The 15,146-nt window shown below is 38.9% G+C and overlaps 1 protein-coding gene across 4 annotated transcripts in view; it reads left to right on the top strand.

The window, feature by feature from the left end:
- Positions 1 to 15,146, top strand: part of ap3b1a (adaptor related protein complex 3 subunit beta 1a) — a 68,696-nt gene that overhangs the window by 18,327 nt on the left and 35,223 nt on the right. For 2 of the 4 annotated variants that reach the window (XM_008423413.1, XM_008423412.2), the window contains exons 6-20: positions 927 to 993; positions 6,361 to 6,543; positions 6,760 to 6,912; positions 8,168 to 8,265; positions 8,932 to 8,986; positions 9,076 to 9,147; positions 9,932 to 9,994; positions 10,081 to 10,213; positions 10,291 to 10,400; positions 11,092 to 11,268; positions 12,144 to 12,330; positions 12,575 to 12,616; positions 13,047 to 13,177; positions 14,182 to 14,347; positions 14,607 to 14,781. In XM_008423413.1, coding sequence (XP_008421635.1) covers positions 927 to 993; positions 6,361 to 6,543; positions 6,760 to 6,912; positions 8,168 to 8,265; positions 8,932 to 8,986; positions 9,076 to 9,147; positions 9,932 to 9,994; positions 10,081 to 10,213; positions 10,291 to 10,400; positions 11,092 to 11,268; positions 12,144 to 12,330; positions 12,575 to 12,616; positions 13,047 to 13,177; positions 14,182 to 14,347; positions 14,607 to 14,781 — 1,812 coding nt within the window. The remainder of the gene's footprint in view (positions 1 to 926; positions 994 to 6,360; positions 6,544 to 6,759; positions 6,913 to 8,167; positions 8,266 to 8,931; positions 8,987 to 9,075; positions 9,148 to 9,931; positions 9,995 to 10,080; positions 10,214 to 10,290; positions 10,401 to 11,091; positions 11,269 to 12,143; positions 12,331 to 12,574; positions 12,617 to 13,046; positions 13,178 to 14,181; positions 14,348 to 14,606; positions 14,782 to 15,146) is intronic. The other 2 variants (XM_008423416.2, XM_008423414.2) reach the window with 1 other exon arrangement.

Raw genomic sequence — 15,146 nt, 5'->3', positions numbered from 1 at the left:
TTTTTTTTTTTGTCATAGTACCCCAATAATTTAAAACTACTTTCACCCCTGGTGATAACAGATTGTGCTGGACGATAAATTGTCCTAGAAATGATTGTGATAAACAATAATATTGTCATTTTGAGATCATTTTCAACTAATATGATAATAAAATAATAAATAACTAAAATAACAGCCTTTCTTTTCATAAGGCAGACATGCAAAATAAAAATTTCGTTATGATACACAGTAATTTACACCCTACATTCCTACAAACTTCATTTGTTTAATTCAAATACTTAATGCTTAGTTTGTTTAGCAGTTTTTAAAAAATCATTCTTTTTGTAAATATAATTTCTGAAAAAATTTTTTTTTAATGCCCACAAGTACTTTTGACTTGACATTATGCCCCCATGTGACCAAAATGTCAGAACATCACTGGTTAAGATGAAAGCATGTTCATGTTTTTGAATGTCCTAGACAAAGTCCAGACCTAAATACAATAAAGAAACTTTTGCAAGACTTGGAAAAATAATGTTCAGATGCTCTCCATTAAGTCCAGCTGAGCTATTTTGCGCGTAAGAATGGACAAAATGATAGAAAGTTCACTTGTGTAGAGAAAGCCGGTTCTACAAAGCATCCAAATAGTGAGGGTGAAAATCCTAAGCACACATCTGATTTTAATTTGAAAAACATGTTCAAAATCACACATTTTGCTTCTTGTTTACAGTTATCCAATACTTTGTGTCGCTCTATTAGTCAAAATCCCAATAAAATGCATTCAGATTTGTGGCTGTAACCAGTGTAGATGGTGTCCATAGACACATGAAACTGCTCGCTGTCCACACAGTGCTGGTGATTTAATTTCTGTTCTTTCATGTGAATAATTGCATCGTAACATCTCACCGTTTGCCCCTTTTTTCAAAGCGTTTCTCTTTTCCTCTCAGCTTGGACGCAGACCAGAAGGAGCATCTGATCGAAGTGATCGAGAAACTATTGAAAGACAAAAGCACGGTGAGTCCCTGCCACGCAGTTCGCCACGCAGGCCACCGGAGGGCGCCGGAGTCAAGCAAGTCCTCCGGCACCCCAGCTCATTCAGCAATGCCATGGTTTGTTAACACCCACTTAAACCCACACGTCTTCAGATGCTCCCTGTTAAGTGTCCATTTGGAAGGAATTTTCGCACTGATGCTAGTGTCAGCTTAATTTTCTCGAAGGCCAGCTCCTCTTTTTTTTCTTTTTTCCCCCTCTAAAGTAGACCTTAAATGAGCTGGATTCTGTGTTTAGAAACAACGCGGACGGCCCATTGGAAGCCAGCAGGCGGCACATTTCGCTTCGAGGAGGTCACAGCAAATACTAAAGGGTCTTTAAATGGCAATTTCAGATATGTAGATACAGGCTAGAGAGTGCACCGTGGGCTGTGTTGGCACGCACAGATCGCGCACAGTTTGTTGTGATTACGTATTCATAGAGTCCAACAATCATTATACAAACAAAACAAAACGGCTTAGGCCAAAAGGGGGGGGAAGGAGGTGTGGGGTGGGAGTGGTGGGTGGAAAGCCCGGTACCAGATGCAGAGCATATTTAGCCACCAGACGCTAACGAAGACAGATGACTTCTCCGTGCCGGAGCCCACATTGCGAGGCAGGGGACAGAGGGAAAGGGCAGCATCATCACACAGACACACAAGCGCATCAGTCGGTGATGAATGGCGGAAAAAATCCTAAACACAGCGCATGCCTAATGTCTGCAAAGTAATGCATTTTTGTGACGCTAAGACCCAAGCCGTGCGAGGATCTTTTGGACTTGCAGCCGCAACGACAACAAAAGCTAACCATGTAAAATAACAAAATAACAAAAAATAATTTTTGTTTTGATGAGATGACCAGTAAAACCTTGACCTCCTGATTCCAGCTTTTAGCTGACTCGAATCATGTTATGTTATTCCCTTCATCAAAAGCATAGCTGGAGTGTGGCTTTGATTCTTTCATGCACATTTAATAAATTCTTCAATCAACTGTGGCAAGTGACTTTCCCACTCAGCTCTTTCAGACTAGCCAGCAGCAATTAGCAAACACCTGGAGGAACTGCACATCTGCTGAGCTCATTATAAGAGCCACTTCTCAGGGCAACGCTGGTAAAAATGTTGTTAAAGGGTTAAGAGAGGAGCCATGTTTAGACTACCTGAAGGTGGAGTTTCAGAAAGGGTGAGATTTTAAAGAGACGGAGGCCCAATTTCAAGCCATTAAATCAGGATGTAACATTTCTTTTCTTAAGTCATATTTGATAAATACAGAAATTTACAACTGATGGTAACGTAGTTACTCGATTGTGCTATAAAATGACACTATGAAAACACATAATACTGCCTGTTAAAAGAACTGTATTAAAAAAACATGTAAAACGGCATTCAAGGTATTTTTTTCCTGTCTCTGCTCTGGTCATTCATTATTTCTATTTGAAGCTGAAGGAACAAACCTCGTTTGTGAGGGAGAAGTTGCAGTAAAATAAGCTTTTGCAACAAGCCAGGTAAACATAGAAATTACCTAGCTAGCAAGCAGCTAGCTTTAGCTTTGTTAAAATATCAGTCTGTGTGTATTCCCTAGATAATTCAGATCCTTCCCTCGACTCTAAACTTCCCAAAAGACTCCCAGTATTTCCAATCAGGTTCAATGACCGACGGCGTGAAACTCAGAGGGAAAACACAAAACCACTGACTTAGCTCAGCCTTCTTTTTACCTGCTGAAAATCTTGCTTTTGTTTGCATCCTGATTAAGTCACAGACGAGCCTGAACATGCTGCTGGAGGCCCTGTTTTATTTGAAATGGCTTTTTATTTTCCTGTACCACTTCTGACTTCATCTTAAATAATCCAGTAATACTGAAAATGGTTAACTTTGAGTCTTGTTCCTGGAGTAGCAGCTGGATTCTTGAACATATGTTGTGTTCACTGATTGGATAAAAACTGGATTTTTCAGTTTCCAAACAGGTCAAAAACTGTCTTGATTCTGATCAGCAGCTGATCTCTATGTGCATCTCTTATAAGCTGAATTACTTCAGATAAGCTGAATTACTTCTGTTTTTGGCTGATGTTGCCTGTTTTCATTTGGTCTTCTGGGAACTTTTTATATAACTTGGACTGGATCAATGTTGTCTCTTTCATAATTGAGTTTTATCCAATCAAATCAAAAAGAACCAGTTCATTGACATCTTTAAGTGGTGCCACAGCCAAAATCCTTTTCAATCATGTCTAGCTGTGTTGCAAGGCACATCTTTGTGTTTTGTAGCATTAAGTTGGATCATTTTCAGTTTTCTCTTTTAATTTCTGAGTTAAAATTTGACTTAACATTTTTTTCCTTGTGGGGGAAAAAAAGTCTGAGAAGGGCTCCTACTTTTACGTTATTAAGTTGAAGTAGTTACTAAGGAAAAATTTGACTTATTTTTCTTTTTAACATTAATTTTAAGTATTCTTTTTTTTTTTTGGTGCTTTTCTTGACATGACTAAAATTTCCCGATGAAAGCAACTTTGACAAAACCTTACCGACTCTTCTTTATAGCGATGCACCGATCTTCCCAGGGACTGATACCGATATTTACTTTTTTCAAAGTCTGACCCGTCGATTTTGTTTCTGGACGGTCTTCTCGATGTTCTGTTTAAGGACTGTAACACGTACTATTTTAAAAAAGAAAAAAAAACATTTGTCCCTTGCTTTGAATCCAAAAGGTAGGGAGAGAACTACAGGACCATTCCTGTTTATGCTTTAGATATCATGTTGATGCATTTACAGATTTAGAAGGAAATTTTTTTTAATCATTTTTGTGATTTGCAGGGAAAAAAATCTCACCAATCAGAGATTATCAAGGAATAATTAACTTTCCCTTGTGTTTGTGTGTTTTTGTTTTTTAAATCAGTTTGATATTTAAAGTAACCTTTTAAAATTTCAGTTGTCTCACAATATCGCACAATAGGAAAGATGAACATCAGGTAAATGGTTAATCTGGTGGGTTTTCTTCTGGTGCTGAAACACCCGGTTGTTTCTCGTCGTGCGTCTTCTTCTCACCCCCCTAACACACACCTTTGCTGGCGTTTAGCTAAACGCCCGTGGCACACGGCGGGCTGCTTGTAGGCAGGACGCTTTAAAGAGAAAATGGGGAGCGCCTGATGACGGAGACAACATAGGAGTTTGTGCAGCTGTTTTACCGTGATGGATCTATTATCCAGCCATTACAAGATAAATGATCGATCTCTCCCATCCGTCCCCCCTCCCTGCACCTTCTGCAAAATTGAAATGAAAACAGAAAGGAAGAGCAGGGCGGGGGCGGTGGGGTACTATGATTAGGGCCTAGGTGAGATGCCCATTAATTTAAGAGAAGGGAGGAGGAGCGGAGGATAGGCCAACCCCACGCCGGGCCATCCATCAAAAAGGCGAGCGTTGTCTCTGACGTGATGACCCAGCACTCTCCGCCTCCCCGCCACCTTAATTAGAATTCATAGCAAAGTAGATGCAAGGAAACGCTTTGGGCCCCTTCATAATTTTATAGGAAATTTATTGTTATTAGAAGAACCATTTGCTTAGTGTGATTTTTCCATTACCGGCTTGTCACGCGGGGGTAGATAATATGGCCGGGGGGAGGCGGCGGCGTATGAACGCCATAGATTGGGGTGTCAGATTTGTTGATGGTGCGTGTAGTTTACCTTGGAGCTGGATCTAATCGGGGGGTAGGGGTGGAGGTCGGTGGTCTTTGTCGGAAACGAGAGCTGGATGGTTGCGAAGAGAGGAAGTGACACGGTAAAACGCTAGGTGGAAGTGTTCCTAAAACACAAAACTACAAAGGTTAAAATGTGGGGACTTGTGTCCTTTTTTCCACCACATGACGACTTTAGAGTAAAAAAAAAAAAACATCCCAGTTTAACTGTATTTACACAAATTAAAAAAAAAAAATCTAAATGCTTCTATTTAAAACATAAACTCTCACATTTCCACTACTGCCTAAAATAGGATCACATATTGATTATGTGATACTAGTAATAGTGATTTCACCACTAATGGAACGATTTAGAATAAACTGGTTTGATAGATGCTGTCACTGTGCAGAATCTGTTCTACTCTTCATACATTAAACTGGTCTTAACAGCTGGTTGATTTAATAGTTTAATCAACTGATTAATAAACGGCTCCCAGTCAGAGGGAGCCAATCAGACAGGATAAGTGCCTTAGAGCTGTCAATCAACCTCATGTATGCTAGAACTCCTCCCCTACACATAAAATTTTAAAATGGTTTTTATTTACTGTTCAATAATTACTACATTAATTTAGCTTAAATACTTCCTCGTATTGTCTGATTTGTAGATGGCCAATTTTAAAAAAATAAAATCATAACTTTATTACCAGATTATACAATTTTTCATCACAATCCTCTTGATTGTAAGAAACTAAGTAATATTATACACTAATCACATCAAATTAAATTTTATTCCCGCAGTTCTTGTGGTGTTTTGCATCTTGTGAGAAACTTTTTAATTTCCCGTTGTGCTAGCTTGAACAACAAAACAGCTTGATGAATTTAACTGAACGCCAACTAGAAACAGAGCATCAGAAAAAGTGTTTAAATCCTTTACTTTAACTTATAAAAATTAAGATGAAAACATTTACAGGATTAATTAAATTTTCTTTTTCTTTTTTTGTCTCCCTTCCAACTTTGATGCCTCCACAGCGCCCCCTGGCGGCCCTTATTTTGAAAAACAGATGCAGAGCATTGGGTTGGTCAGAACAGAAGAAAAACTGGATTCTGGTTCTTTTTGCCTTGTTATAACTTTATGTTGTGGTTTATTGATTCATATTTCACGTTGTCCTTCTCTTGGTCTCACTGATGATCACGGAGTAACAGACGGTTTGAAATTGATGTGTTTGGGAGAGCAGGGCGTTGCTAGCAGACAACAAACTAATTAAACGGTTGATAATTGGTTCTCTTCGCCACCGCTTCGGCCTTTGCCTGCTCTCTCTTCAATAAAGTGTTTTTACTTTTATTGTTGTTGTTTTAATTATCATCTAACTCCTTCAAGGGCTAAAAGAGTTTGTTGTAATCAGAGCTGTAAATTGCTATTATGTGGACTGAAATTGCAGCCGCACTACAAAGTTTGCAACAAGAGTCGTACGTAACGGCGCTTTATTTCTCTAGAGATCCTATATTACTGCTTGTTCAAGAGATGAAGTATTTGCTCAATTTATCTGAGGAGAAATCCGCTTGAAATGTTCATAACCTCAATTAACAGATTTAACTGGAAATAACCGTTACACTTAAATGGCAAACAAAAAAAAAAGGATAAAAACGCACCATGTCTCCAGAGTTTCTTCTTAACGGAGTGAAATCTGTCCTCCAGCTGGTGGCCGGCAGTGTGGTGGTGGCCTTCGAGGAGGTGTGCCCAGACCGCATTGACCTGATCCACAGAAACTACAGGAAGCTGTGCAACCTGCTGGTGGATGTGGAGGAGTGGGGCCAGGTGGTCATCATCAACATGTTGACGCGCTACGCCCGGACGCAGTTCACCAGTCCCTGGAAGGAGGTGAGAGGCGCAGTGTTTTAAACTTACTGTTAAGTAAGTCTTTATTTTTGACTTATGGAAAATCCCAATTAGAAAAACATTTCTGATTGCAACAGCATCATTGATTCTCCAAGAATCTAACCAGAAAGCTTAATGACATTTAATCCTTTACAAAATGATTTGGTTTACATTAGAAACTTGTATAAATGTTTTTTTTTTTTTTTTTTTTTATTTTAGGATGGCATTTTTGACGAGAGCGAGAAAGCCTTCTACGACTCCGACTCTGAGGAGAAACAAGGCCAGAGAGAAGCAAAGCCGTACATCATGGATCCAGATCACAGGCTGCTGCTGAGGAACACCAAACCTCTTCTGCAGAGCAGGAACACTGCAGTGAGTTCACATACAACACCTGCACCTCCTGTTGGAGAACCGTCTGAAATAACCTCCTCCTATATGAACATGTGATGTAATGTAAATGTCTGTGCTGGAAATCAGCAGTAATTTTCCATTTCCATCACACCATCAATGTTTCGAGGGTAGAAAAGAGAGGAAACGGGAGCTATTTTATGCTGCTAATGATCAACAGTAACGGTGATGCGTTTCCATTTTTATTATCGACAATAATCATGGAGGGGAAATTTAAAACCGACACAAACAACTTTACTGGTTTCTATCTGTTAGTTTTTCTTTTATGAATTGGCAGACAGGACGTAAATTGCAGTGACTTTCTATTAATGAAGCTAATATGGAATGAATAAAAAGCAGTACCACAGTTGGCCACTAGAGGCTGCAGAAAATGTCTTATTGAAACGATGTAAAAAAAGATCAATGTGGTGATCAATGGTTCATTTATCATTATGATGAAAAAAAGCTGCAATAATTGGTTTTTTTTTGTTGTTGTTTTTTTTGTAATTTTCATTGTTTTTGGGTGTAAACATTCTCCAAAAATGAAACTTATGACTTATCAAATAAACAATTTCACTGTTCCAGTTACATTAAATCGGGTAACTGGACTCAACAAATAAATATAAAAAATTAAGAATTAAAAAAATGAATCACAATAATTGCTGTCAATCCTATTTTGAATTGTAACCAACCAGACAGACAAATCTAAACAGATAAAACACAAAACTCATCAAGCGTATTAATAATAATAATATGACCAACTATAGTAACTTATGACTATTATTTTTAGACACACAACTCTCCTTTTCCCATTTTTTTTGTTCTTGCACATCTCTTAGTGAACCTAAGAAGAAAAAAAGAAAAGAAAACTGATTACAGATTTCCATCAACCAGGAGTCTCAAGGTCTGTGTCTCAGTGTAGCAGCGGGAGGAAAAATGCTCCCAAATGAAAGTGTTGATTAAAATGTGACACGCTGTGTCTTTACTCGTGACAGCACAGTGACATCCTCCATCTTCATAGCTGCCTCGGGCCTTTCATTCTGCCTCCCCACGACGGACACGCGTCTTCCTGCTATTTAAAGCTCCCCCTGAAAAATTACCTTGTATCTTGAGCGCTTTTGTAGAATGTTTTCAGTGTGTTGATGTGTTCTGGTAAAGGACGAATCTGTAAAAAAAAAAAAAAAAAAAAAAGAAGCTGACTTTGTTTAATGATTTACTGTTTTGTTGTTGCTGTGTTCAGGTTGTGATGGCTGTTGCTCAACTTTACTGGCATCTCTCCCCTAAACACGAAGTGAGCATTGTCACTAAATCACTAGTTCGACTGTTGAGAAGCCACAGGTAACCAAAAAACAACTTCTTACTATTCGGTATTGTGTTAAAAATCAAAAGTGAAATGTAAAGGTAGAGCTCTGCTATGATGGCATGTTAGAGGACTAAAAAAAGAGAGAATATTAGCCAAAAAAACTCAGACATTTTGAGATCAATCTCAGAAATAAAAAACTACAAAAAACGAGGAAATTGCCTGAGCTCAAAAAGTTGAATTTTTTTTACTTTAATAGAAAATTTCTTTTCTTGAAAATATTAACATTTTGACACTTTTTTGAATTTGCAACTTTGAGCCCAGAGAATTTCCTCGATTTGTTTTTTTTTTTTTCTTGAAAACTTCTGAAATCATTCAAAATTGCTGAGTTTTATTCTTGGAAATTTACAACTTTTGGAGCTTTGAGAATTTCCTTGTCTTTCTCTTGAAAATTTCTGAAATTAATAAAATGTGAGTTTTTTTCTCTCAAATGTAAAAACTTTTGGAGCTCTGACCATTTCCTCGTCTTTTTCTTGAATATTTTTGAGATTAACCTAAAACGTTTTGAGATTAATCTTGAAACTTCAGAGTTTTTTTGTCAGACATGTGCTCCTGTTTTGTTTCTCTCTACGATGGCCCTAATGTGCCGTTGTACTCTGCAGTGTCTGCATCTTAAGGTTGTTTTCCTTCTTGTTCTCGTGCAGAGAGGTTCAGTACGTCGTGCTGCAGAACATCGCCACCATGTCCATTCAGAGGAAGGTGAGGCTGTTCATGAAACGTTATAACAATCGATTCCTTTTATTGCTTTTCCAATAAGTTTATTTTTTCTTTTAATTCTTCTCAAACAGGGGATGTTTGAGCCGTACATGAAGAGTTTCTATGTCAGGTCCACAGATGCCACACACATAAAAACACTGAAGGTAACAGATTTCTGCTTCATTGCAAACTACATGAGTTTAAAGTGAACCTAAATGATGAGCACTAATTATTTTACTGTGTTGCTTGGTAACCTGTAGGAAAAATGTAAACGTATGGAACAGATCGGTATAGCATATTTGCCTATTTAAATTATCATAATGTTTCTAAGTTCATTAGGGGATTAGTTTTCAGGTAAATCAAAATTAACATTTAAATTTGAAAAGAGCATGATGTTTTGAAAATCCTTATATTCATAGGTTTTTTTGTTATATAATTCTGCAGATAAATTAATTGTTTTGTGTTAATTTTGTCTATCAATTGATTAGAGGTCAAATCCTCATATACATGCTGTACATATCATAAAATTCAATGTACCAATTGATATCTTAAAGATCAGAAATATACATAGAGATTCAACATGGCCTGTAAAGTCACTCTGAGGAGGAAACTCAAATCCTCCAAAAGAAACATTAAAAAGTCAGATTGCAGTTTATAAGTACACACAGTGACAAAGACCTTTAATTTTGGAGACAAGTCCTGAGATGTTTGTTTCCTTCTGTCACTATTGTGATATTTAGCAAACAGAAATAATTTGGGTAATTCAAATGGACCTAAAACAAGTAAAGTTTAATTTGATTTAACTTCAGACTTTAAGAAAAAATGTGTGTGTTATTTTATCCAGTGTGTGTAAACTTCTGGTTTCCACAGTGTTTTGTATTTCCCCAAATCCTGCTCTGTTTCTTTATCCACTTTCCGATAATCGAGTTTCTCTTCCGATTTTTACAGTTGGAGATTCTGACTAATCTCGCCAACGAAGCCAACATTTCCACCATCCTGAGGGAATTCCAGGTTTGTTGTTTCTCTTAAATTCTTGTCTTCAGTAACCAAATTTTCCTTCCCTCGCCGTTCTCCTCATGGTTCCGATCGCACTCCAGACCTACGTGAAGAGCCAGGATAAGGCGTTTGCTGCCGCTACCATCCAGGCCATTGGCAGGTGTGCCACCAACATCTCCGAGGTCACAGACACCTGCCTCAACGGCCTGGTGCTGCTGCTTTCCAACAGAGACGGTAGGAAAATGCGCAGCCGCATGCAGCGCGTTCGTCTCTGGGGCGACTGTAGTTGGTTTCTTGGTTTGTTTCGACAGAGACAGTCGTGGCCGAGAGCGTGGTGGTCATCAAGAAACTGCTGCAGACTCAGCCCACCCAGCACTGTGACATCATCAAGCACATGGCCAAGCTCTTCGACAACATCACCGTACGTGACGTCCTCATCGCTAGCTGCGTTTCCACTGCCAATGTGCCCAAATCTTTGTCGATATTCTGCTTTCTCACATAATAAGTTATTAAAAATCATGGCTGATTTTGATGTAAAGAGTTACTTGAGATGTATTCATAACTCGGCCATCAGAGGAACGCTGGAGTCTTATTCAAGCGTTGGAGCGACAGGCCTCTTATACTTTTGGAGCCGCTGCATATCCGGCATTTTGGAGAAAATTGTAGTCAGCCTTTTTACAGAAGAGCTGTGGATTCAACACGTTAGAATGACGCACAACTTTTTGTGAGCTGTGTGATGCTGTGAGCTCTGCGGCAGCTAGTTGCATATTGTTGCAAAAACAAAACAAACCGTCATCTTTCTAGACGACCACTTCCTGTCGCCTTCTTCATTGTTTTCAGCAGTAGTAACGTCCAGCTGTTGACTCGTGTGATGCGAAAAAAGTTTCCATTGCAGTTTTGTAATACTTACATCTATTTTGATATGACTGAAAAACCGCCTCATCCTAGCGCAATAACTATTTTGAAAAATGTGTTTTCAAAGCTCGCAAATTAATTTTTGGAATTTTAATTTGCGCCATTCTGTGGTTGACGGAAACAAAGCCGCTGTTGAACTTTGCTGTTAAACAGCGTAGATACAGGTGGCCATTTTGCTTCTATCTTTACCTTGGCAGGTTCCCATGGCTCGGGCCAGCATCCTGTGGCTGATGGGAGAGTACTGCGAGAGGGTGCCGAAGATAGCGCCAGACGTGCTGCGAAAGATGGCGAAGACTTTCACCTCTGAGGAGGATATCGTCAAGCTGCAGACTGTCAACTTGGCGGCAAAGTTGTACCTGACCAACTCCAAGCAGGTGCAGAAAGTTTTCCACCTGAAGGAAAATACGTTGACAAATTTTCCGATGTTGACCTTAGATATTTCAAACAGCTCAATATTTAACTGCAGCTCACAGTTAAAGCATGCGTCATCACGACGTGGGTGAATGAGAGATGATGAAGTCATAAATGAACAGGAAGTGCTTTTATTTGGATAAGACGGAATCACCTCTGTAAAATTTGCAGCTGCTACATTAGTAATGAGAGAATGTTGGAGGAAAGTTAAACTATCGGCTGACGTATGACGTCACTTTCCTGCCAAAAACAGTGAAGAGACTATTAAGCAATTACAATAAAGAATATAATATATTAATTAAAATATCACTATATTATTTATATGGTAGTTTGGGCCCTTCACTAATTTGGAAAAAAATATGTATATTTGTTGGTTTCTAACAGGCTAGCTGTCGCCCAGTTATGAAACGATTCCAGTTACCAGATAGTTTCTTGATGCATCTCTACTAAAAATCCTGTTCAATTTATTTAGCCAATTTAAATCATTTCTTAAAGAATTGTAACATTGCTGTTACGACAGTTTAATGGTCGTGTTTCATTTCCTCCATTTCTGTCTCAACCATCATTTCTGTCAGAAAACTTTTCCAACCATTCATGGTTTCTTTTAAGCAGAAGAGTCGTATAGCAAGAAATGTTCAAGAATCAGTTTTAACTAATATATATATTTTTTAAACTAGGAAGATAAAAGCATTGGAAAATTTGGCTAAATATTGATGTTGTTTGCACTTTGTGCCAACAGAAGCATTAAAAAGGACCAGCAGCAACAGGAACCTTTCTTTTCAGTAGATTACATTGTGCATGAATCGGCGCTAGGTCCTACCTCTTCTTTCACTCCCAGACCAAGCTGCTGACCCAGTACATCCTGAACCTCGGCAAATACGACCAGAACTACGACATCCGAGACCGGACGCGCTTCATCCGACAGCTGATTGTGCCCAGCGAGAAGAGCGGTGCCCTCAACAAATACGCCCGCCGCATCCTGCTGGCCTCCAAGCCTGCGCCGGTCCTCGAGTCCGCTTTCAAAGGTACTTCATCCGCTCATCGTTTCAACCTCTAAGCCTTATTTTTGAAACGCGTCAGGCCTCCTAAACCACTTTTCTAGTTGCGATTAAATCCATTACTTTCTCCTGCCTGTTTTTCTTAAACCAGAAGAGAATCTCTGAATATGAATTAGGGGAAGCTTTACTTCAAATTGAGTGGCTCTATTTCCAGTGGATTCATGCGGTGCTTTCACTATTCTTGTGTGTGTGTGTGTGTGTGTCTTTGAAGGGCAGTTAGGTCAGACCCCTTTACCTTGGACTAATGAGATGGGTAAATTATCGAGCCGGCGCTAACCTTTGTTCAGACACTGGGAGGTGGGGGAAAAAAACTTCATTTTCTCTCTTCCTCCTTGACAAAATGGACAAAACAGTCTCCTCTGACATTAAGATTCACAGGCGGTTTGCACCCACTGCATGTTTATGGATGGTCTTATTCACTCCTGTCATTCTTAATATTCACAAGTGAAGTTTTCTTTTTTTTCCCCTATCAAACAGAGGAGCACTGTTTTTTATTTCACCCTGTAAGGACAAAAGCACTCATTATCTTGTTGGTCACAGAGGAAAAGTACTGGGTGATTGTGGCGATAAACGATGAAAACAAATATTCCTCATCACCGACTTCTTCACTGACGGTTGAGCTTCTTGCTAATTTGTGTCGGGTTTCTTTGACTTCCTTCCATTTTCCTTGTCTCTGCGTCCAGACAGAGACCGTTTCCAGCTGGGGACGCTCTCCCACAGCCTGAACATTAAAACCACCGGCTACCAGGAGCTGTCTGACTGGCCAGCGGCGGCGCCTGATCCGTCTGTGAGGAACGTGGAAGTGATTGAACCGGTACGGTTTTCATCAGAAGCATTCTCATTTAACAGTTTTTGACGTATTCAAGTTACTCCAGCAGTAAATTGTAACAGGTACACCTTCAGATGCATTGAATTCAATTAAATACAAATATTTCATGACATCATCATCTTCATCATCAGCCATGTCAATTTTTACTGTCGTATTTAACATGCAAACAATTCAGGGATGAAAAAGAAAAAAACATTTAGAGTATTTCTGTTTCTCACCAAAACAATTGTCACCTACTTTCTTGAACATTTCTGTATGTTTTTACTTTTACACTCAAATTTATCTTATCCCAACAGGCTTAAAAATGATAACAAGGTTGTGAGAAATATCTATTTAATGGATAAAGTAAAAACTGGGTGTGAGTAGCCTGATTGACAGCGCTAAGACCCTCCTCCTGACTCTGATTGGTTGTTTCTGACGGGGAGCGGAGCATTTCTGTGCATAGATTATCTGTCCCATACCATCAGGACATGGTGACAGTTTTATCAAATATTTTAAAAGATACATATTTTTACTGTAAGTTTTAGCTGTCACATTGGTGATAATATGGAGTCCTGTCCAGTTCGTGTCGCCTGTTTTATAGATGATCCAAGAGGAAATGAAGGATTTACATTTGTACTTTAAAGTATTTGTCCGTAACTTGCTTTGGGTTGCACAAAACTCAAAACACGGCATCAGATAACATCCGCAAAGTGAAAGTCGATTAACACCCACTGCTGAAAGCCAGGAGAAAAATGTCTGGAGAAACAAAATTCTTTGTTCATCCATTTCTCTGTCTACTTAAATCTTTTAAACTCCAAAGTGAAACAACTGTCTCTTTTTGACACAATAATAAACAACTCTGTTCGGTGTTTAAAGAAAGCTTTAATATTTTTAAATGTGGCCTTTAGCAATAAGAAATGGAAAAGAACAAATCTGCTAATTGCTGAGCTCGTTTAGTATATCTCGTCGCTCTCAGCAACATAATTTGATGTGTTACTTTGCATTAGGTACAAGAGTGGGCGCCGTCTCTGGGGAAAGCCAAGAAACCCAAATCTGATGACAGGTTCTACTCAGACGATGAGGAGGAGAAGGAGAAGGAAGGATCTGGAAGTGGTAGTGAAGACAGCAGCAGCAGCAGCAGTGGCAGCAGCAGCAGCAGTAGTAGCAGTGAAGGTATGTTTGTGTTTTAGAGTTTAAAAGTTACACTGGGTTTCAGAAACTGATAGAAATGCTTTTTTATTCCTTTAGATTTTGACAGAAATCGATTTTATTTTACTTACATTAGAAAATATTTGGAACACGAATTAAATAGGTTGGCTGATTTCAGATGACGATCAAAACCAATTAAATTAAACGTACAAACTACACCAAAATAAGGTTTATTAGAGTAAAAATAACTATATTGAACCACAGTTACTGTGTTGTTCTTTAGAGTCAAGCAGTGAGAGCGAAGAGGAGAGCAGCGAAGACTCGGAGAAGACCTCCAGCGATTCCGGGAAGAGTTTGAGCGGATCTGAAGCGAGCTCCAGCGAGTCTGAATCCAAACAAAAGAAGAAACGAACTAAGAAGGCGATGCCGAGGAAAAGCAAGCAGACTGCTGCGTACAGGTTAGGGGAAATCCTCCAGGTTTCACAAATCGCTAACTACGCTGTGTAGAGTCAGTCAGTAATAAAGCAACTTTTCCACATTTGACTTGTCTAAATTTGTGTGGCTGTGATGAATTTCTAACACAATATAGACTTGAGGAAAATTAAAAGAATGTACCAATTTTTTTATCCGTTTAATTAATCATCAAAATAATCGATAACTAAATTAATTGTTAGTTACAGCTCTTCCCATAGTTGTTAAATCCAGTGGAGTAACGCTTTAGTTACGCATCGAAAGCTGTGAATCGATGCTAGCTTTAGCGTCATTAGCTTTTGAAGGAAGCAAAGTTTTCCCCATTTGGATAATTTGTCTCCCAAATAAAATC

Source organism: Poecilia reticulata, linkage group LG12 (genome assembly GCF_000633615.1).
Source record: "Poecilia reticulata strain Guanapo linkage group LG12, Guppy_female_1.0+MT, whole genome shotgun sequence".
In the NCBI taxonomy this organism is placed as follows: Eukaryota; Metazoa; Chordata; class Actinopteri; order Cyprinodontiformes; family Poeciliidae; genus Poecilia; species Poecilia reticulata.
Note: the sequence above shows the minus strand (reverse complement) of the source record. Positions and strands in the feature narration are given on the sequence as shown.